The following is a 23,705-nucleotide window of genomic DNA, read 5'->3' as shown; positions in this document are numbered from 1 at the left end:
TGGTGAAACTACTATACAGCCTACATCTTGAATTATTGACATGTCAACATATGAAAGTATCCGAGCTGTGTTTACCTCCTGAAGCTGCTCTAGCTCCTGTTTTAAAGCCTCCTGCTCGATCTCGAGCTCGGCGTACTGATGTTTGAGCTTCTGGTTTTCCTCCAGGACCACCAGACCGCATTCCGCAGCCCGGATCTTCTCCCGGTTTGCCTCAGCGAGCTCTCGGGTCAGCCTTTCCACCTCGCTCCGGTACTGATCCACCGATTCCCCGCATCCTCCACCGGCTGCCATCGCCTGCGGTCTCCGGTCGGGTATGATCTCCGCGTCCTCCGTTCCCGTGACTCTCCGAAAGGCGGAGGCTGATGGAGAGATTCAGGTGGAGATGCTGCAGTCCGTCCACCCGATGCGCCTCCTGTTTGCCGACGCTGAAATGATGTTTACACCAGAGACACATGGGCTGGACTCGATTTCTTCATGGTAGACGATGCTGTCATAAACCGCAATATTGTTTATTCCATCAAATAGGCCTACATTTATATATTTTTTATTCTAATTTCTAACTTCAAATGTTATGAGGAAAACCGGCGCCATCTACCCGGAATGCCAAGTGAGCAGAAGTTGATTCTGTCTTTCACATGTGACGTCACTCACTGCCTCCCCCCCGTCCCGCATCGTTTGCATTATTTATATTGCATTATTGGTGTGTATTTTATGTGGTGTAAGTCTATGCATAGTTAAACAAAAGTGATTAATAGTGAAGTCAATTTTATTTAGTTATATGAAAAATTATTATTGTAAACGACAAATTTAGTCAGTAAAGCAAAATAAAGCAAATAGGCCTACTCTTGATCCTTGAAATAAATGCCATAACATGCTCAGCTTCCTAAATCTTAAATGATGCACAAAATGTTATCTGTTCTGATTATGGATAACCACTTGAACGCTGTTATGTTGTAACATGCATGGTGTTAAATAATATTGCGCCACTTGCTGGACAAGACCGCAAATTAGCCTAAATGTTCAAAGAGAAGCATGCTAGTTGGACTATTACATTTATATTCTGAAAATCATCCCAAATCCAGATCTGCTTAAACGACTAACATGTTGTATTGTGTATTATTTTAAAGAGTGATCAGATGATGATGTTCAATACTCCAGAATAAGTGAAAAAAAGTCAAGCAAATTCTTGGTCAAAACGCGTGGAAAAGATTGTAAAACGTAAACATTTACTCTGAGCAGTATGAGTAACTAATAACATGTGATATTCATTACTATAACCAGATTAAATAACTAATTTTAATTAGATTATAATACGTATTAAAATGCACAGAATCAGATTAAATATATTACGGTCTACATATTTAAAGAAATGTTCACACAATGACAGAAAATAAAAAATAATTATTTTCTAAAAATTCAAGTATCATTTATCTTTTAATTCTTCAATGCAAAATGGCAACATGAATTAATTTGCAATTATGAGACAACATTTACGCTTATGAAACAAAAATGTAAATGTTGGAAAATACATTTGTAAATATATGGATCACTAAATTATTTAAAACCCAAAAGGCATTGACCACGTAAACGCAGTTTTATTGTTTACTAATAATCTACATCAGTATGTGTTGATGTAATACAGTATGTTTATGTGATGCAGGGATTCCCAAAAATCTTTCCCAGTCAACTCATTTGACCAAAGATATTTACTTGAATCCACTTTTTAATTTAATATTGTAATAATTTAACAATATTTTGGTCAATTGGCATGCAGGCAAATAAAAATTATATTAAAAATTATATTAAAAAATTATATTAATTGTAAATATATTTATATTTATGTTTTCTGTCTCTCTCTCTCTGCACACTAAAAAAGTTGACTTAACTTAAAATTTTAAGGCAACCAGCTTCAGGATATTTTTGAGTTTACTCAACTTAAATCAAGTCTAGTGCAATATTTGGGTTGAAAGTTGAGTCAACTCAAAAAATCTTTGCAGCCAGCTGCCCTACAATTTTGAGCTGAGTCTACTTTTTTTTTTTTACAGCGCACAAAGGCCATTAAAACCTGTTACAATCAAAAAATCTTAATAAAAGTAATCTAAAAGTAATCCAAAAGTAGTCATAATCCTTACCTACACTGTAAAAAATCTATTGATTAACAATTTCTGCATTTTGTGATTCACAAGTGTTTTCAGTGTTTTACATTATGGGACGTTGATCTCTGCTCTGTTGACTTTTGATGTTAAAAATTCAACCCTAGTTTAACAAAGTGACTATTATTGACATATCAGCAGTTTGAAATAATATAATGCATAAGAAATAGGGAAGTAAGTCTGTAAAAGGCAATCCATCCCATGAACACCTTATGATAATTGTAAAACAAACATCACTACTTTTTTCTACACTTATTTATTTAACAACTTGCCAATTTGCACGTAACAGCTGCACATATAACACTGTATATAGTAATACACCTGTACACTTGTCAAATTGTATATTTGCATTCACAACTTACTTCTATTTTTAAAATATAATTTTTATCTGTTTTTGTCCGGTCTCTGTAAGTCTATTGCACTGTAGAAGCTGTCACGAAAACAATTTCTTTGTACAGTTGAAGTCAGAATTATTAGCCCCCCTTTGAATTTTTTTGCTTTTTTAAATATTTCCCAAATGATCTTTAACAGAGTAAGGAAATTTTCACAATATGGCTGATAATATTAATTTTTTTCTTTTGGAAAAAGTCGTATTTGTTTTATTTCAGCTAAAATAAAAGCAGCTTTTAGTTAAAAAAAAACCTTTTAAGGTCAATATTATTGGCCTCTTTAAGCTATTACTTTTCCGATAGGCTAGAAAACAAACCATCATTATACAATAACTGCGTAATTACCCTAACCTGCCTAGTTAACCTAATTAACCTAGTTAAGCCTTTAAATGTCACTTTAAGTTGTATAGAAGTGTCTTGAAAAATATCTAGTCAAATACTATTTACTGTCATCATGGCAAAGATAAAATAAATCAGTTATTAGAAATGAGATATTAAAACAATTGAACTGTGTTGAAAAAAACTCTCCCTTAAACAGAAATTGGGGGAAAAATAAACAGGGGAGCTAATAACTGTACATTAACTGTATGTGTGAACATAAAGCTCTTTCTGATTCTGATTCTAAAACAACAAAAAATGTAGTGGCAGTTTATTACAAGGTTATGCACTGCAATATACAACACAATTCCAGACAATGTATTATTTTTTTAAACTATTAAAAATGTTAATAAAACTTTAATTTTACAGTGTAAAATTAGTCATCTAAAAGATAACTGTTAACTACAATTTTCATTGTGCAATTTGTAATCAGTAACACCCAGAAAACAATCAAGGCCGCTAAAATTAGCTTTGAGGCTAGTCTAAATATCAATCTCATGGCTCTAACTGTGTTTACCCTAACAGTGTAAACCAATGTAGATCCACAGCCAGTAAAGCAAAACACTGATATATAAAAGTAAGATAAATGTCAATAATCAACATTATTTATAATTACTGGACTGGATGTACAGTAATTCTGAACGTGACAGCACTTGAATAAGGCATATCTAAGTAAATTACATGGAGGAAATTGTGAAGAGTCTGAGAAAAAGACCTCATGACACACTTTGTTTCTGAATGCCAGCTCTTCACCAGCCTGCATGTGATTGCATTTTTGTTTTTTCCCAGACTGTGACGTTTGCCAGCTGGTTTCAGCACTTGAAACATTAATTTGATTGGCCAGGAAATCAAGCACATCCTTAAAAATGAGCAGTGCAAAAAGGGTGAAAGATCATGTTCGCTTTATCTGAACAACTTCCTCGACTTTCACAATCATTAACTACTGGATTGGACAGCGAGATCCATTTCATCTGAGGTATGTGCGCCAAGGTAAGTAAAAGACATTTCTTCATATTTTCCAATGATCTGATGAGAGAAATTGTATCTCTAAAAGTAGTAGCAGGCTATTGGGTTGGTCTGATGAGAGAATGATTGGATGATTAGGTTTGTCCTGTCACTATCTCAGATAAATCTGCGAAATGGGAGACATGTGATATGTGTAGTATATGAGACGACCTGCAAGGCTCTAGTTTGGAGAGCTCTACAGGAATGTTAAACATGTTTAATATTATACTACAGTATATCTAATAAAGTATATTAAATGAAATAGACAAGAAAGAAAGGGGCTGCTTGTTAAAAGAAAAGAAAATAGTTCAAGTAAAGAAAAAGTTCACACATTGTTATATTATATGGATTAATTTGGAAACCTAATATTACTGTTACAGGATATATAATTATAGACCATGTATTAGACCATATAATTGCCATAATGAGGAGGACACACACACACAGTAGGCTATTTTCAGTTTAGTAATTTAATTAAACTAAAACTCATGACCTGTATATCTTAAATACCCTGTGGGTTGGTTTTGGATAAAAGTTTTTGACAAATGAATTGATATAAATATACATTTTCTTGTAAAGTCTGAAATCATTTAAAAAATGCATATACCGGTCATAATTTCGGATAGTACTACTTCAAAAGTAGTTTATCATTAAATTTAATAATTTATTCTTGTGATTTTAATGAATTTTCAGCTTCATTACTTGAGTCTTTAGAGTTACGTGATCCTTCAGAAATCCTTTTTTAACAAATAATTGAACAATTATTAACCCTTTTATTATTATTATTATTATTATTAATAGTGATAGTAATGAAAGCAATAATGACTGGTGTAACATTTCATTTGAAACTACATACAATAAGTAATAAATAAATATTTAATAAATAAGTATTTAACAATTTTTTAAATTTAAATTATGAAATAAAATTAACAATAATAAAAAAAACTGACCCCAAACTTTTGACCGGTAGTGTATGTACAATTAAAAATGTATAATTAATATTAAAATAAATAAATAGCAGGTGCTCTGAACATCAAAATTTGTATTTACAAATTAGAAGAAATTTGATCAGACATTTAATAAAGAAAGCAAAAACTTAATAAAAAACTTATTTTAAAAAAGCAATATTTAATATTCTGTATAAAGTAAACCCTAATAAGTAATAATCGGTCTCTTAACTGTTTCCACAGCTGTATATTTTGTGTATATATAATAAGCTTTCACACTAATTAATTTCTGTATTTCCTGTTTAATTTTAAGTTTTAGAACATTTGGTAAATAGAGCGATGTGGCTGAAGCTGTCAAACTAGGGCTGTACGATATTAGAAAGGTTTGACATTGCGATAATTTGTTTTGCTGCGATATAATTTTTGCAATATGAATACAATTTCACCAGATAGCTTTTTTTGGAAAACATTTGTTAATTTAGGCCGTCTGGAATTATTCTGGATTTTATATTAAAAAGATAAAGTTAAACAATTTACATCAAAATATTCAGGTAGGGCTGCATGGTGACGCAGTGGGTCAGTTGGCGTTTTTGTGTGGAGTTTTCATGTTCTCCCCGTGTTCGCATGGGTTTCATTTACATTAACATTTTACATCAAAATATGTACTTGAAGAATCAGATGTAAAATAAAACTCATATAATAACAACAACAATAATAATAATCATCATTAGTGCAGTATTTATATATACTTTACACTCTCAGAAATAAAGGTACACAAGCTGTCACTGGGGTGGTACCTTTTTAAAAGGTACACTTTTGTACCTAATAGGTCCATATTAATACCTCAAGGGTACATATTAGTAACTAAAAAGTGCAAAAGTTTTCCTCTTAAAATTTTTAGATATAATAATATATACTTTTAAGGTACCAATATGGACCCTTCAAGTACAAATGTGTACCTTTTGAAAAGGTACCACCCCAGTGACAGCTTGCATACCTTTATTTCCGAGAGTGTAAAGTATATATAAATACTGTACTAATGATGATTATTATTATTATTGTTGTGATAATTATTTTCAGATAAAGTTAGTTATTCAATTATTGAAAATGAAGGTTGTTGCTTTGGTAGAATGCTGTATGTTTTAGCTATTTTCATTTTATTTTTTTTAAGGAACAATACTATTTTTGTTATAGTTATTATCTTAAGTTTTAGAGTGTTAGTTAGAGTTATAATAACCAGGCATGCACCGAGTTACTTTGTAAACCAAGCAATCATCCAACAACAAAAAGAACCCTTGCACTGAGCTAGGTAGTAAATTATTTTCTTTAGATTTTTTTAAAGGAAAAGAAATAAGAAAGAAATAGTTCACCTGAAAGAAGATGTATTGCATGACAATTAACATGCATGCAAATACAGTGGTGCACATGCTCATATTTGTGTGTGTGTTGGTGTGTATCTGGAGCCAGAGGGATCTCAGCTCCAGCAGCACGTGGCTCTGGTCAGCTGCCTTCTAGTTGTGGTGTAATTGAGTTCACATGAGCAGCTGATGGGATCCATAGCATTTACAATCAACGGCAGCATCCTCAAACCCTGTCCTGTGTCTCTATTTTTTGTTCTTCCTTTCCTTTCCGTTCTGGTCTTTCTTTTTTTATGCTGTCCTTATCTAGCTCTTGCCCTCTGTCTTACTAGAGCTCCCATTGAGAACTGAGCACCGCTTTCTCAGTCCACACCACAATCATGGCTCCAGAGAAAAACAGTGACGGGTTGGACAACTATGCATTTACTGTAAGTATTCATTAATGTGTAGTGACTCAGTAATTTTTTTTAACTTAGTCATCGAGCTTCTAAAATTCTGTTAGATTGAGTGAAAACAAAACGCAGTCAAATTTAAAAATACAAGTGTGTGATCAAGGGTGTGTTAAGGGTCTTGTTTTCCTTGCGTAAAAGTTACAACAGGTTATACTGTAGATGACACCCTTGAAATCACAGTTATAAAACTCTATGGTGCAATATTTCTTTTTATTGATCACTGTTGTAACCATGGATGATGCATGCGTTACTCATGTGTTTGTTATTGTGGTCATGCTCAATGTTTTGGAGACCGGAATGTGTAACTGTTTATCATTTAGAGCTTATATACGTAGCATTTAACTTTTGATTAACAAAAATCATTACAAAATACCAGCTTCTTTGCCCCTTTTCCTATATTTAATGCTAAAAACTACAATAAAAAGTTAGGAATTAGACAATGAACACAGCAAAATGTATTGTTTTGCTAAAACTTCATATTTAAAGTCTTTTTAAAACATTCTCTTGACTACAAGTGTGCAACTTTCAGTCATTAGAGTATTAGAAGACTGTTTTCGTCACATCAACACATTATTTTGATGATCTACCAACAAATCAAACAGGCTACTTATAATCTAATGATAGCTGGTTACCATTATAGCTGCTTATAATCAACTGAACTGAATGAAAACACTGATTTTTAGTGCCTTTTTAGTGAAAAAAATATATTTATGTGCCCTGCATGTAGAAATGATAGAACTGTTGGATCGGGAATTTAACTGAATCTTTACTTTTTGTCTTATTTAGGTTGATGGTGTGGACCATTTCTGTGAATTGCCTGAGAATAAGAAAGAAAGTGATGGTTTTTCAGAGCGGGGAGACCCTAACAAACTAGCCTATTGTGTCACAGACATCCCACCGTGGTATCTTTGCATCTTTTTAGGTATTCAGGTAAGTGTTTTGGCAGCATCATATCATTATACTCAGATAATTCTGTTTAATTTATCAATCCTGACTGAAGCATTTGCTAAGAACAGCACTGTATTTGTCAGGTTTTCAATAACGTACAACACAGTGTGGTCCACATGTCTAGAATCATATTTTTTATCACCTTAAATGGATATTAAGAGGAAAATTCACATTTTCTACACAATATTCATCATGCAGTTAGATACTTTATGCCTTTAATAGCCCAAACTGAGCAAAATACTGTAATTAAGTGCAGATGTTATTTATTTGACCAAAAGTAATCAATGATATATCAATAATCTACTTACATAAAATGCCTAATATCAGTTGTCAGTTGTGTAGGATAATATTTTTAAATATTAAACTTACTAGCAAAGTTTTGCTCATGTTAACACTTAAAAGGCCTTAAAAATAATGCATAAGACATATTGCAGGCTTTTTATTATTATTATTATTATTATTATTATATGTGACGTTCATGTGGACTGCATATGGTCAGACAATGTTAGAGTCATTTTCAAATTAGGCTGGAGAAGATTATCATTAAAATTCTGATGAACTGGAAGTTTCTGAGACTTCTATTTCAGTATGTTGATGTACTTTCAGCTGAAATTGAATATTGAGTAGGGGGCGGGGCTTTTTTTGTACATTATTCCCTCCTTGTAGCATACTAACACTAAGAGGGGCGTGGTTTAAGAGCAATGTGGCTGATGCTGTCAAACTAGGGCTGCACAATATTGGAAAAACATTTGGCATTGCGATATTTTATTTCGCTGCAATATATACAGTATTGTGATATGAATACAATTTCACCAGATAGCTTGAATAGCTCTATTTGGAAATAGTTAATTTATTTAAATTGGAATTATTTTGAATTATTATTTGGAAAGATGGAAGTGAAATATTTTACTTCACACTATTCAGGTATATACAGAAATTGAATAATCAGATGTAAAATAACACTGTGTAGTCTTAATTGTATAAATAGTAATAAAAATTCATCTTTACTAGAGTTACTGTGCTCAGCATATGTAAGTACACCCCTAACAAATCTATCTTTTAAATTCATATTTTAATAGGAAGCTATACAATACTATATTTGTGGATATACTGTACATTAGATTAGTTAGAACTGAAGCCAAATCTAGAGATTATCTAACAAAATAACTTACGATAACAGTCCAAAAACTCGAACACCCAAATGTATGTCATAGAAAAATATTAAATACAAATTTAAAAAAGAGAAAAAATCTAGAGAAGCAAAATATTAAAAGATTTAGTTGAATTTTGTAGGTTGTAATCAATATTATTATTTTTTGCAACATTTTGCTTGAATTTAATTGTGTTATCTTTCTATTTCTACATGTGTCTGGTGACTAAAATATTATTTCACTAAATATATCTGTTTAACAAATATGTTTTTTTAATTAACCAAAATATATTGCTTATATTCACTGAGAAATGAATACAAATATTCGTTTTTTAAAATGGGGTGTGCTCAATAATGCTGAGCACTGTACAAACAGGACAATTTCATGAAATTCAGTTCCTGAATATTTCATGCTTGAATGCTTACACAGTCACAGGCCTTAAAAGCACACAGAAATGATAAACTTTCACTCAATTATGGTTAAACTTTTCAGTCACTCCAAAAATTGTAGGTGTACTGATCTGTGGCTCCTGGTAAACTATAATCCCCCCAAAAAATGAACTCAACATTGCACTTCCTACGATCTGACTATTGTAGATGTGCGCATTGAGATATTGATGCTGAAATGATATTTTGTGCAGCCCTACGTCAATCTGATGTCAGAAAAAAAAAGTACAACAGAAGCTAATTGTCTAATTTTAATTGAAGATTGCCAAAACTTCTGCTGTCATTAATACAAAAATATTACATACATAATCCGTTCAAAACGTATTTTAACTAATGCGGGAAACATGTTACATTAAATAAAAAATATGCAAAATACACTCACCGGCCACTTTATTAGGTACACCTTACTAGTACCGAGTTGGGCCCCCTTTTAACTTCAGAACTGTCATAATCCTTCATGGCATAGATTCAACAAGGTACTGGAAATATTCCTCAGAGATTTTGGCTCATATTGACATGATAGCATCACGCAATTGCTGCAGATTTGTCGGCTACACATCCATGATGCGAATCTCCCGTTCCACCACATCCCAAAAGTGCTCTATTGAATTGAGATCTGGTGACTGTGGAGGCCATTTGAGTAAACTGAACTTATTGTCATATTCAAGAAACCAGTCAGAGTTGATTTGCGCTTTATGACATGGTGCGCCATTCTGTTGGACGTAGCCATCAGAAGATGAGTACACTGTAGTCATAAACGGATGGACATGGTCAGCAACAATACTCAGGTAGGCTGTGGTGTTGACACAATGCTTAATTGGTATTCCAAGCACACCAAGTGTGCTAAGAAAATATCCCCCACACCATTACACCACCAGCAGCAGCTTGAACCGTTGATACAAGGCAGGTTAGATCCATGCTTTCATGTTGCTGATTACAAATTCTGACCCTACTATCCAAATGGTGCAGCAGAAATCGAGACTCATAAGACCAGACAATGTTTTTCCAATTTTCTATTGTCCAATTTTGGTGAGCCTGTGTAAATTTTAGCCTCAGTTTCCTGTTCTTATCTGACAGGAATAGCATCTGGTGTGGTACTGCTGTTGTAACCCATCCGCCTCAAGGTTGGACGTGTTGTGCATTCAGATATGCTCTTCTTGAGATGGTTGTGCGTGAAAATTCCGGTAAATTAGCAGTTTCTGAAATACACAGAACAGCTCGTCTGGCACCAACAACCATGCCTTGTTCAAAGTCACTTAAATCCCCTTTCATCCCCATTCTGATGCTCTGTTTGAACTGCAGCACATCATCTTGACCATGTCTACATGCCTAAATGCATTGAGTTGTGATTGGCTGATTAGAAATTTGTATTAACTAGCAGTTGGACAGGTGTACCTATTAGATGTGTTTTCACAAGTGGTTTCAGTCATTTAGACTTAGAGTGTGTTCAGTTTGTTATGAAAGATACACTCAACAGTTTCTCTCCATCTCTCTGACAGCACTATCTCACAGCTTTCGGTGGCATCATAGCCATTCCTCTAATATTGTCTCAAGGCCTTTGCCTACAGCATGATGGCCTCACGCAAAGTCACCTAATCAGCACAATCTTCTTCGTGTCAGGCGTGTGCACTTTACTGCAAGTCACTTTTGGAGTGAGGTATGGTTCCCTATATTACTCTTTGCAAAATCACACAGGCACTCTGCACAACAGAAAGAGTAACAGAACAAAGCCAAAGAAGTTACGCAATGATGTGTAAAGTTATGATGAGATGTAGGGTAAACATCATGAATATTTTCATTATTTCCATCAAGAATCAGGATTGAATGTTGGTTACTCTAATACAAGGGAATGTCTTTGTCAATTATTGAACCATGGGCATTTATTTACAAAATGTGACGTTTAGCAAGTGATAGCTATATGTACAGTACACCTTGAATGATTGCGTTCTTTGTTTCATAATGAGACTACACTGATGTGTTAATTCTAATGCAGTTTGCTTTGAATTAAACACAAAATTTCTTGACATACAATCTATGTTTAGCATTTTTTATTAACCCATGTGCATTACTTAAAAATATTTAAGTGTTTTTATTATTATTATTTTTATGTTTTTTTGTATTTAACATTTCACTGACAGATTTCTTTAAAATTGCACTGGTGTGACATATTACCATTTTAATGGATTTCAACATTTTTAACTTGAAGGTCCAGTATTTTTGTACCAATTATGAAGTATATTTATGAATGGTAATGATGTTGAAATATAAAAAAAAAAACAAAAAAAAAACACAAGGGTTAAAAAAAGATGAAATAAAAAATTAATGAATGAATGCATGAATACATAAATAAATAAATAAATAAATAAATAAATAAAACAAAAAAAGGAATAAAAAAGGAATAAAAATAAATAAATAAATAAAACAAAAAAATAAATAAAATAAACAATGATAAAAAATACAAGACAAAAGACATAAGACAAAAAAAATGCTGAGACAAAATTAAAAAGTCAAAATGAAAAAAAAAATAAAACAAATAAAACAAAAAAATAAAACAATTAAAATAAATAGAATATTAATAATAAAAAATAATAAAATAAATTAATTAAATAAAAAACACAAGGGTTAAGACAAAGACAACGATAAGATAAGATAAAAAAATTATAAGTAAATAAATAAAATTTAAATAAATAAAACAAAATTAAATAAATAAAGTAAATAAAAAATAAAATAACAAAATAAAACAGAAACAAAATAAATAAATAAATAAATAAATAAATAAATAAATAAATAAATAAATGTAAATTGTATTATATGTATGTATGTGCAAAAGTGTGTTGTAAACAGCTATTTTATTTAATCTTTGGACAATTTTGAAAAACATTTTCGATTTAGTTCAAATGTTGACTACTATATACACATGCACACACACACACACTCAAACACACATAAATGTAAAATAAAAAAATAAATATATAAATGTATATTTATGTGTGTGTGTGTATGTTTCATGTGTTCCTCTCCAAAATAATAGTTGTTATAGTTACTTATGTTCTAGATAAACCCCTCGTGGGACAACAATCCAGATATTCAATCCAAAAGTTCATTGACCTAGAAAAGTGTGAAAAAATGTAGGCTTAGCAATGTTTTCACCATCTGATAAGCCTCTGATTGTTTTAAACTGAATTTGTACCGCATTTGACCTGATGCTGTGTCACAAAAATCCTAAAATGATAACTCATCAGATCACATGATAATCAAACATGATGAAACTGAAACAATCTATTACTGTTTACTGATGTACTGTAGAAATATGTGGCACGCAGGTCAGAATAATTCCTGCAGAAGCTGAAAATCATAATAGGATTAGAAAGTTTCCATCTTATTAGCATGCAGTTCAGCACATTTTAAATCCACATTCCTCAGGGCCTTTCAGATGCTGTGTAAAGCTGTGGAACTGTTGTATAACAGTCTATTATTATTGTATATTATTATCACTCATCTGTGTAACTGATTTGGTGCCATAAGCTAACTTATTGCTATCTTGATTGTCCAATAAAATCATAATACACCATTTACTGCAACTTGAATCAACAAATAACACTGTAAATCTTATCTACTGTTTGAAAAACACACTACACCTTGCGTTTTACCTGCTGATATGGGTTTATTGATCATAAGTTTGAGAATTCAGTGAGGGTCAAAACACACAACGTAAAAAATATCTGTTAATTAACAGTTTCCATATTTTGTTGATTTACAAGTGTTTATTTGCAGTTTTAAATTGCATTATGGGATGTTGATCTCTCCTCTGTCGATTTTTGATGTTGAAAATTATACTTTTATTGACATTATAATGTGTAAGAAATAATATTTAAAGATAAATAAGTCAGTAAAATAACAGAAAATGTACTGGTGGTTTATTACATGGTTATTATATTGTAATATACAACACCAACATAGAGAATATATCACTTTAAACTATTAAAAATTTTTTTTTTTCAAGGTTAAAAGTTGTTGGGGGGGGGGGGGGGGTAAAAATAAAAACATAAATCACAAAATATGGAAAACTGCTAATTTTTTTAGCTGTAAAGGATGGATAGAAAGAAACATCTCAATATTAACAATCTGAGAAAAGTACACCTTTAAAATTTTGGCTAAAAAAACTGGCAGCTGTGGTTGCCAGAATTTTACCATTAAAAATGGTAGAACCTGCAAAAATGTGTCATAATTGTAATGAATATTTACAGTAAACTACCATATTTAATTAATGTACACTGCTATACACCAATGTTTTTTTTGCAGTTCCCATCATACATTCATTACACAGACAAAAACAAAGGATGTGGTGATGAGAAAGTCATATGATGAACCAATCAACCCATCACCACAAACAACTTTTGCCAAAAGCAGAGAATCAAACTTAATATACTGTATAGAAGTTGCTCAGTGTCACACAACTTAAGTAATGCATCACAAAAAACAACTAAATAAGATGTAACATAAAACTCCAATGCGCATAACTGATGCAAAACCCTAAAAAAAAACACACTTTTTTTTACAAAAAAAAAAAAAAAAAATAATAATAATAATAATTTTTGTTTTCATGCAGGGAATTTTGGGAAATTTAATTTATGTTTTTTCACCGTATATATCAAGAAAACTTAACTGTTTACCAGTTTAACTAACTTACTGTTGACCAGGTTACAGATTTCAGGTTACAGGTTTCTGCATGTTTGACCAAGTCAAAACTTTTTAGGGTTTTTTTCGTATTATGACAGGAAATTTTAGGCAGGATTGGGAGCAGAGGGGAAGGATTGGCAAAGGGTCTCGAGCCGGGAATCGGACTTGGGTCGCCGTGAGCACGCCGGTGCTATATCGTCACCTTGGAATTATAAGGTTCTATCTGCAATCTAAATGATTTTGAGATATTGAGCTTCAAAGTTTTTGCATTCCATAGCAAACAGTATGTGTAACATTTGTTTTTTTTGTTTAAATTTTTTTGTTTAAATTTTTTGTTTAAACTTTAAAATGTAAACAACTTACAATTTTTTTTTCAAAATGTAAATAAGTTGTCATTTAATAAGAATATGCCAATAACTCAATTTTGACAAAAATGTCAGATATAACCTTATAATTCTAAGGTGACAATATGTCAGATCACACACAGTACCACTAGGCTATTAGTGCCGATGAGAAAGTCAAATTTAATACTTTTTAAAGACTGAATTTTCACACGCTAAAGATTGTTTAATGGCTTAGCAGATAAAAAAAATCAAATTAGTTTTTTTTAAGCCACATATTTTAAACAATGTGTCGAAACAAGCAGACCTTAGTTGTATACATACATTTTTATTCAACATAACGCAAAAAGTCTTTAAAGACTAAATGTTTGCAAAACAGACTACAGTTGTAATACAAATTAGGAGTAGTTTTGCTAAAGGTTTTATTTAGATGTGTTGTTAATGATTGAATGTGTTTTGGATGTGTTTTGGTAGCTTTACATAAACAAAGGAAAATTAAGACCAGTTTAAAATGATTAATAAGACTTACAAGACAATATAGTCAATTTAAGACTTTTACCCTTTTATTTAAAGCAGGGGTCTCAAACTCGCGGTCCGCGGGCCATTTGCGGCCCTCAGTGCAATATTTTGTGGCCCGCGCCGACCGCTGTACACTGACAGAATCAGCGGAGCGGAGAGAGCGAGCGCTTCCCGCTCCGCTGATTCTATCCGTACACAGCGGTCACTGGCATTCCCCGCCCGCCGTGTAAACAAAGGAGCGGGGATGCCGGTGACGTCACCACGCACCCCGCCCCTTTGTTAGACGCTGTGACGGGCGGGAAGAACCAAGGCAAGCTGTTCCCGCCCCTGCCTGCCACTTAGCTACAGCCTGCATCTTACAGAGCTCGAAATTGCGACCATTTTGGTCGCATATGCGCCCGAAAATTAATCTATGCGACCTCATAATATATTTTGGCGCATTAGTGCGACTGCAGATAATGGTTGTAGTGCGACCTGTTTTGATTTTTTGTAAAAACGTGCTGAATCGCTCTTCCCTGCCGCTGTCAATCACTCAAGGTATTCCACTGTCAGATGACAGGGAAGGAGCTTTTATGACCACGGGAAATGCAAACGGCTGAAGAGTAAAAACTTAAAGCACACAGGTTTAAAGTTGAAGCGCAGATGAAAGCGATCATGACACGTCACGTGGTGAATAATGATCCGCCAGCTGTGATCAATCGAGTACGCGCTTCTTGGAGAAGGTGCCCGAATCTCCATGCGTTGCATTCACTGCGTGTTCAGCGCAAATGTCCGCTAAAAGTCAAATCTAATACTGTACATATCATCGCCAAAGGAGCTCGCCTTTACTAAGTTTACACTGAAACTGCGGCTCATAACAAACAGCGGTATTCCGCCGGTGGTCATCGCAAGAATCTTGCGCTGCCTGCTCATAAATTGGGTCGGCTGACTCGCCAGCTTTTCCACTAACACAGAAACATGAAGATCATCTCAGACTGAACATTTAAATTGACACAAACTGAAACCAAATCTTTTAAAGTGATAGAAGTGAGACTTTACTTACTTTCTTTTGTCTATTCTTGTTTGAGGTGTATATATATTTTTTTATTTATTTACTGATGACTGCTTTGCAGCTTTCATCATTGAATTGAATGATTTATTATAATCTTTTGTTTGTTTTGTAGCAGAAATATTATTTATTAAATTGACATGCATATAAAACAGCAGTGCAAAATAAATATTTCTTACTGCAATGCTTCATTTTTGTTTGATGCAAACTATACAATTATTTTTCATAAAGTAACAGACTTTTTATAGCAGATAACATACATTCATGCACATTCAAGGCAGTATCATAATGAGAAATGGAATTCATTTTTACTATTATTGTCATTTTCATCATCATTAATATTCTATAATTATTAGACATTCATTTTGGAATTATTGCACACAAATATCAATGTCTTCACAGCATTAGTTAGATAGTTGTTTCTGGTTTTTGTCAGTCCTATTGATGTTGTTTTAAAATACAATAAATCCCTTAAAAAGCAATTTGCAGCGGTGCTTAATCATTTTTGGTGGATGCTCCTAAATTTTTTCTGGTGCTCCTAAATTTATTTTGGTGCTCCTAAATATTTGAAGTTGGGAGCACCGGTGCTACCAAGTAAAAAAGTTAATTTCGAGCCCTGTCTTATATATATTATAGGTAGATACAGACTGGTACAGACTGATGTGACTGGAGTGGGGTGGGGGTGTTTTATTTATACATATATACGCCTTTTTTTAGGTGAGGGAATGGAAGTTTTGAGTGAGTTCCCCCACTTTTTTCCCTAGGACTTGGCCTTTTTGGGAGCACATATTTGTGTGAGAAGTTATTCTCCACCTTGAACTTCAATAAGTCAAAGTACAGGTCTAGACTTTATGATGATCATCTTCAAGCCATACTGAGGGTCTCAACTGCTTCCGCTCTAAAGCCAAATGTGGTTCAGATTTGTGAGAAGAAGCGCTGTCAAGTCTCTGGCAGTAAGGAGTAGGCAAAAGATGCCATGTTCAGAAGAACTGTTCATAATCTTCACTCAATGTTCTATTAATGTTCAGGACACTTCATGTTCAGAAGAAATAATTAAAACTGTTAATGACATTTGAGGACTTTTTTTTGTGAAATGCCTTATGCGGCCCAGCCTCACCCAGACTTTGCCTCCTGCGGCCCCCAGGTAAATTGAGTTTGAGACCCCTGATTTAAAGCATATGTTTTTGTGAGCATGTACACCAATTGCAACAAAACCACAAAAGCAAGACTTTTGGTGACGAGGCTTTTCTCTCTTAATTGAAGGTTACCCATTCTCCAGGGTGGAACATTTACTCTCTTGTCGCCCACCATGGCTTTGCTTTCAATGCCTGAATGGACATGTCCAGCTTGGACACAGAATGCCAGCCTTGTCAACACCACCTCGCCTGAGTTCATCCATGTTTGGCAGAGTCGAATGCAAATGGTGAGAATCATCTCAGTAACAGACAACAATCTGCTATACTCCACTACACAGAGCTTTGTTTGTTGACATTAGAACAATACAGTATAGTTTAAAATTATAAAACAAGCTGCTCTGCCTCATTGGTGTAAAATGTTGTCAGTAATGTTGATTGTTAGTATTTTAATATTTGACAACTGTTTTAAGATAGAAATGTTTAGAATGACAGCAAAATCCAATGGGTGCAACTATATTTACTCCAAATACTTTCCCATTTCAATTAGAAACAAATATCCAATTCCTAGCTGAGTTTGACAACATTTAGCATTTGACAGAATAGAAAAATACATACAGTATACAGATACCTACTACACATATCGTTACATGTATGACATACGGTTGAAGTAAAAATGATTAGCCCTCCTGTAAATTCCCTTTTCAAATATTTACCAAATTATGTTTAATAGAGCAAGGATTTTTTCACAGTATTTCCCATAATATTTTTTCTTCTGGAGAAAGTCTTATTTGTTTTATTTCGGCTATATAAAAGCAGCTTTACATTTTTTAAAATCTATTTTAAGGGCAATATTATTAGCCCCTTAAGCAATATTTTTTTTTCTCTATCAGAACAAACGATTATGTTCAGAATTGTGTTGAAAAAATTTCATTCCGTTAAACAGAAATTGGGGAAAACATATACAGGGGGGATAATAAATCAGGAGGGCTAAAAATTCTGACTTCAACTGTATATCTGAAGGAAACTGACTTTAGAAACCCAATTAAAAATTAATTGGTTATTGTTAATTGCACAAATAGTGACAAAAGTGTGAAAAACACCACTGGCTTGATAACACAAGGTTATCAATATTTAATATTAAAAATAGTAAAAATTACTTAATATTTAATATTTTGCTGCATATTTTGATGGAAGTATAGTTGAGGTAATGCTAAACACTACACATCTATAAGAAAAAGAATACTCTATAATACTTCAATTCTGTTTCTGGTATCATTTCTGCATAGCTCCAAGGCTCAATCATGGTGGGCTCCCTATTCCAAGTACTGGTGGGATTCTCCGGTCTCATTGGCCTATTCATGCGCTTCATTGGCCCTCTGACCATCGCCCCAACTATTTCCCTAATCGGCCTATCGCTGTTTGACTCGGCTGGCATGAACGCAGGACACCATTGGGGCATCTCTGCCATGTGTGTACTTCTCAAACGTTAAGTACTGTAGGTACTGTAGTTCAAAACCATTTAGACTGATTGATTGATTACATTTTTTATTTCAGTTGAACTTTTCCATACAGTTTGTTTGATTTAGTGTAAGCAGCCTATTAGGTTTACTAGTTACACTACACTGTAAAATATATCACTTTATTTTTTCATACTTCAAACGTCATTATGTGGTCTGGATCTCTGCTCTGACAACACTGTTAACAAGAAGAATCGACTGTAACTTGTAAAACAATTACAGCAAAAATACTGTGTTTATATTTACAGCACCTATCTATCTGTCTGTATGTCTCTCTGTCTGTCTGTCTACCCATCCCTCCATCTATTCCTCCATCCATCCATCAATCCCTCCATCCATCCATCTATCTATAATTTCTTATACAGTAGATTGTTTCAAATGACTAAAATGTCAGTGAACGTCCTTTTGTCCCTTAACAAATAAATATTGACACCTAGTGTAACATTTTTGTATGTAAAGACTCAAGTAATTAAATGAGGACTATTAGTTTTATATGGAATGACTATTCAGCATTCACAAGTTTAGTTAATTTTGACTTACATGACATAAGCAAATGATAATGCTATAAATAGCAGAGAGTTGTATGAAAGCACTTGATGCACGTCTAACAGCATTTGCACTTTGTTGAAAGGAATGAGAAACTGCTAATATGATGTGCACAAATGACTAACTGTTTTAAGAAATGCATGGACTGTTGTGCAAATGTAAATAGTGTTGTGAGAAATGCACCAAAGCCACTGAAAAAACTTGTATTATAACCAGCATTATAGGAAATGCTGTTTTAATACAGAGTCACAACACAGTTTGTCTGCTTTCCACAGGACGACATGTTTGATCGTGATATTCTCTCAGTATCTCCGCCATATTGCCATCCCTGTCCCAAAATACAGCAGAGCCAAGAAATTTCACACCACTAGGATTTTCATATTCCAGATTCTGCCAGTAAGCCTAATATCTGTTTTCTAAACACAAATGCTTCAATGCTTTATTAAAATATCTTAAGGAATAAAACATTTCCTCAGGTCCTGCTGGGAATCACTCTGTCTTGGTTGATCTGCTACCTGCTGACCATCTACAATGTCCTGCCTTCAGACCCTGATAAATACGGTTATCTTGCTCGGACGGACATTAAAGGAGATGTTACGGGCAAGGCACCTTGGTTCAGATTCCCTTATCCAGGTATTTATCCAGCAATAAAGTCTTTTATATGCCTATTACCATATCTCTACAAGAATGAATCATAAGGTGGCTTTATTTTACGGTAGGATTTTAAAAGTATTTACATATAATATTTATGGATGTGTATTTCCAGGTCAATGGGGGGTGCCAAGTGTTAGTCTGGCGGGAGTTTTTGGGATCCTGGCCGGAGTCATATCCTCCATGATTGAGTCGGTGGGGGATTATCATGCTTGTGCCAGGTTATCTGGTGCCCCACCACCACCCAGGCATGCTATCAACCGAGGCATTGGCATTGAAGGCATTGGTTGTCTGCTGGCAGGCGCCTGGGGCACAGGCAATGGAACCACATCCTACAGTGAAAACGTAGGAGCTTTGGGTATCACCAAGGTAAAAAGTTTCACAATATAGTGTTTTAATTCATGATAAATTTGATTTCAACATACTCTGCAGAGCCAGACAGACTTTTTATTAGTTATTTCTGCACATAATTTTGTATTTTTTTTCTATTATATGAGCTAAAAACCTTTTTTAAATAAAAAAAAAACACTTAATAAAGCTACTGTAGTTTTCTCATACAATTCATATACTAGAAGATGTGGAAAATATTCCTTCACAAATTTTATTGTACATAAATCCTCTAAACAATAACATAATACGCAATATTATTACTGAAATGAATATAAAAACTGAATAAACATATACTTACACACATCTACATAAATACTGCTTCTAGTAAATTTGCTAATGGTGATCCTATCTAACTTTTAGCAGTGTTAAACGCATTGTTATTGGTATTCAACTTATCTAGAATAAATGAATACAACCTTGTTGATCTTTTGGATTTTTAAGTTGCCTTGTTTAGGTTTAGGAAATGAAATAAATTCCATTGCCCATCCTCTCAGGACACTCCGCATCAGTGTTACAAGTACCCAGAAACATCAATTTTGTAGCATAAACACCATCAAGCTGACATCTTCCCATGATTCTTTGTGGTGTTGAAACCTAAAGATGTTCAAATTTGTAGTGCTTACAACACTACCACAACATCATCAACTATCAATAACAACTGCAATGCCCTTTTAAAAGATCATATTAATTTGTGAGAGATCGTCTGTGATTATTTCTATGATATTTCTTGTTGCAGGTTGGTAGTCGAATGGTTATTGTGGCCAGTGGCTTTATAATGATTATAATGGGAATGTTTGGGAAAATTGGAGCCATATTTACTACAATACCAACGCCTGTCATTGGAGGAATGTTTCTGGTCATGTTTGGGGTCATCACAGCCGCTGGTATTTCAAACCTACAGGTAAAAATGTACATTTTTTGGGAGCACTTAGGAATTTCACAGTCCAGTTCCGCATGTACACACTATAAACCTTAATCACAATAATTGGATAATAACTGTACTATGAAACCCTGATCCTATCCTTAAACAAACCTCACTGACTTCACAGTACACTGAAAAAACAAAATTACTGTAATTTCTTACAGTTAAATTATTTAGATTTTCTCAAATAATATGATTTAACTTTAATTCAATCTACACATTTGAATTAAGCCTAAATCAAATGTATTTATTGAGGTCAAGAAAAAACTACAATCAGAAATTGTTTTCTATAGATATCACAATTTTATTTTTTTTTACTTTTAGATTAAAGTATAATTTTGCTTTGGATCAGCCTAATAAAATGTAAGTAATTTTTGTTATAGCTAATTTATATAAATGTCCCACAAAATATAGTTTTTACTTGGCACAAACTGAAAAATGTAATATAATACTAATCAAAATTCTACCCAAGGGAAAAAAATACATTGTCTTAAAGTTAAAATATAGTTTTTATAGATAATTAATTAATTACATGACTTTGGTTGCACTTAACATCAAAATCAAAGTAAAGTTGTACTTTTGAATAAACTATTATAAATACTATAAACTATACTAAACTATATAAAAAAAAACTAGTGTATCTGCTGCAATGATCTGCTGGTGCTTTTAGTATTGTTAAAAATGTCATGTAATATGGCCAAACTTACATTAGAAACACATAAAAACTGAAAGCACATAAACAGTACCTTCTTTTATGTGGTCACATGACATGAAACCAGCTGGTTTTAAGTAAAATATTTTAACCTTTTTAACTCAATTTGCCTTAAAGCAAAAAAACAGGTTAAAATCAGAAAGCATGTTGTTCACCAAATCCAATATAAAAATGTACTTTGAATGAAAGTAGTTTTATTTTTTTCAGTGTAGTGCACACTACCATTTCTTTATATATAATATAACATAATGTTGTTGTTGTTATTATTATTATTGTATATTATTAACAAACCAATTTATATTACTAGTATACAGACATGAATTCTTCACGCAACATCTTCATCTTTGGATTCTCCATGTTCACCGGGCTTACCATTCCCAACTGGATAATAAAAAACCCCACATCAATAGCAACAGGTATTTAAACTATGATCATTGAAAATCGCATGATACAAACAGGTACATCCACTGTCAGCAGCCAGTCTGTTTACCAAATACAAATTTATAATGCTTTTGTGTATTAGGAGTTGTTGAACTGGACCACGTTCTTCAAGTGCTATTGACAACCAGTATGTTTGTTGGAGGATTCTTTGGATTTCTCCTTGATAACACGATACCCGGTAAGAGCTGCAAATAATCTGCTTTGGAAATCATCCCTAAAGTTCAAGTCAGAATTATTCCTAAATTATTAGCCCCCCTGTACATAGATTTTCCCCAATTTCTGTTTAACAGACATAAATTTATATTTCAACACATTTAAACAATAGATTTAATAACTTATTTCTAATTACTGATTTCTTTTATCTGTGCCACAATGACAGTACATAATGACAGTACATTTACTTAATATTTTTTAAGATACTAGTACTCAGCTGTAAGTGCAATTTAAAGGCTTAACTAGGTTAATTTGGCAAGTTAGGGTAATTTTTCAAGATATTGTATAACAGTGGTTTGTTCTGTAGACAATCTAAAATAATTTTGCTTAAGGGGGCTAATATTATTGCCCTTAAAATGGTTTTTAAAAAATCAAAAACTGCTTTTATAGTAGCCGAAATAAAACAAATAAGACTTTCTTCAGAGGAAAACATATTATAGGATATACTGTAAACATTTCTTTGCTCTGTGAAACATAATTTGGGAAATATTTCACAGGAGGGCTAATAATTCTTTAACTGTATTACTTGCAGATATAAAACACATTCATAAAGATTTTTAAATTTAAAAATGTTCAGTTAAAATTATTATTATTCATTTTACATAAAGGCTATAGTTCCCTCCTTTCCTAATGTGTGCAAATAAAAGCTTATACATGAATAAAACCTTTATAATTAACCTGTTTAACATTCCCACAGGAACAAAACGTGAACGAGGCATTACTGCATGGAACAAGGCCCACCAAGACGATTCAGACAACACCTTAGAAAGTGATGAAGTCTATGGTTTGCCATTTAGAATTAATAGCTGCCTCTCCTCTCTAACGTGGACCAAATATGTGCCCTTCTGCCCTACACACCAAATCAGCACACATGATGACACGCCATCAAGTCTGGAATCGCTGGAAACCAAAACAGAGCCTAACAAAGACGATACACATATCATAGCAGGGGTGGCATTATGAATGAGACTTCCATCTTAAATCAGTGACGATGTGTGTGATAGTCCACCCAAGAATGAAGAATGTTAGTTTTTTGAGTGAACTATTGCTTTAAGCCACATTCAGAAGTACAGACTGAACTAAGAAGGCAGCTACCCCAATGCAAATCTAAACTGAAGCTGTACTGTTCCATTATATCTCTCTATTTTCATCTGGATTAATTATCTGCAAACACTGTAAAGTGAACTGCTGTATTATATTGTTTTTCGCTTAATGGTGCTCCAGGGGTGACTCAAATTGAAAGCAACTGCAAACATTACACGCTCATTATAGTTTTAAGTGATTATATATAGCTGAAAAACTGCACATTGTATTTTTTACATGTATTTTGTGTTTTCAAATAAATCTGTTCACTACCTTTTA

The 23,705-nt window shown here is 33.2% G+C and overlaps 2 protein-coding genes across 10 annotated transcripts in view; one reads left to right on the top strand and one right to left on the bottom strand.

The window, feature by feature from the left end:
- The window catches only part of bicd1a (BICD cargo adaptor 1a), a 67,302-nt gene extending 66,693 nt beyond the window's left edge, over window positions 1–609 (bottom strand). For all 3 annotated transcript variants that reach the window (XM_087293005.1, XM_087293006.1, XM_087293004.1), the window contains exon 1: window positions 76–609. In XM_087293005.1, the coding sequence (XP_087149131.1) occupies window positions 76–291 (216 nt within the window). In that variant the 5' untranslated portion in view covers window positions 292–609. The remainder of the gene's footprint in view (window positions 1–75) is intronic.
- slc23a4 (solute carrier family 23 member 4) lies at window positions 25–23,705 on the top strand. 7 transcript variants are annotated; one of them, XM_087291943.1, is made up of 14 exons: window positions 25–607; window positions 3,710–3,910; window positions 6,563–6,658; window positions 7,469–7,612; window positions 10,727–10,884; window positions 17,079–17,238; window positions 18,238–18,419; window positions 19,290–19,410; window positions 19,491–19,647; window positions 19,781–20,034; window positions 20,792–20,956; window positions 21,997–22,105; window positions 22,213–22,308; window positions 23,041–23,705. In XM_087291943.1, exons 3-14 carry the CDS (start codon window positions 6,611–6,613, stop codon window positions 23,304–23,306), a joined length of 1,860 nt encoding a protein of 619 aa, XP_087148069.1. In that variant the 5' UTR covers window positions 25–607; window positions 3,710–3,910; window positions 6,563–6,610; the 3' UTR covers window positions 23,307–23,705.

This window comes from Danio rerio, chromosome 18 (assembly GCF_052040795.2).
Source record: "Danio rerio strain M-AB ecotype USA chromosome 18, GRCz13ab, whole genome shotgun sequence".
Taxonomy (NCBI): Eukaryota; Metazoa; Chordata; class Actinopteri; order Cypriniformes; family Danionidae; genus Danio; species Danio rerio.
The sequence above is the reverse complement of the archived record's forward strand: the minus strand, read 5'-3'. Positions and strand labels throughout refer to the sequence as shown.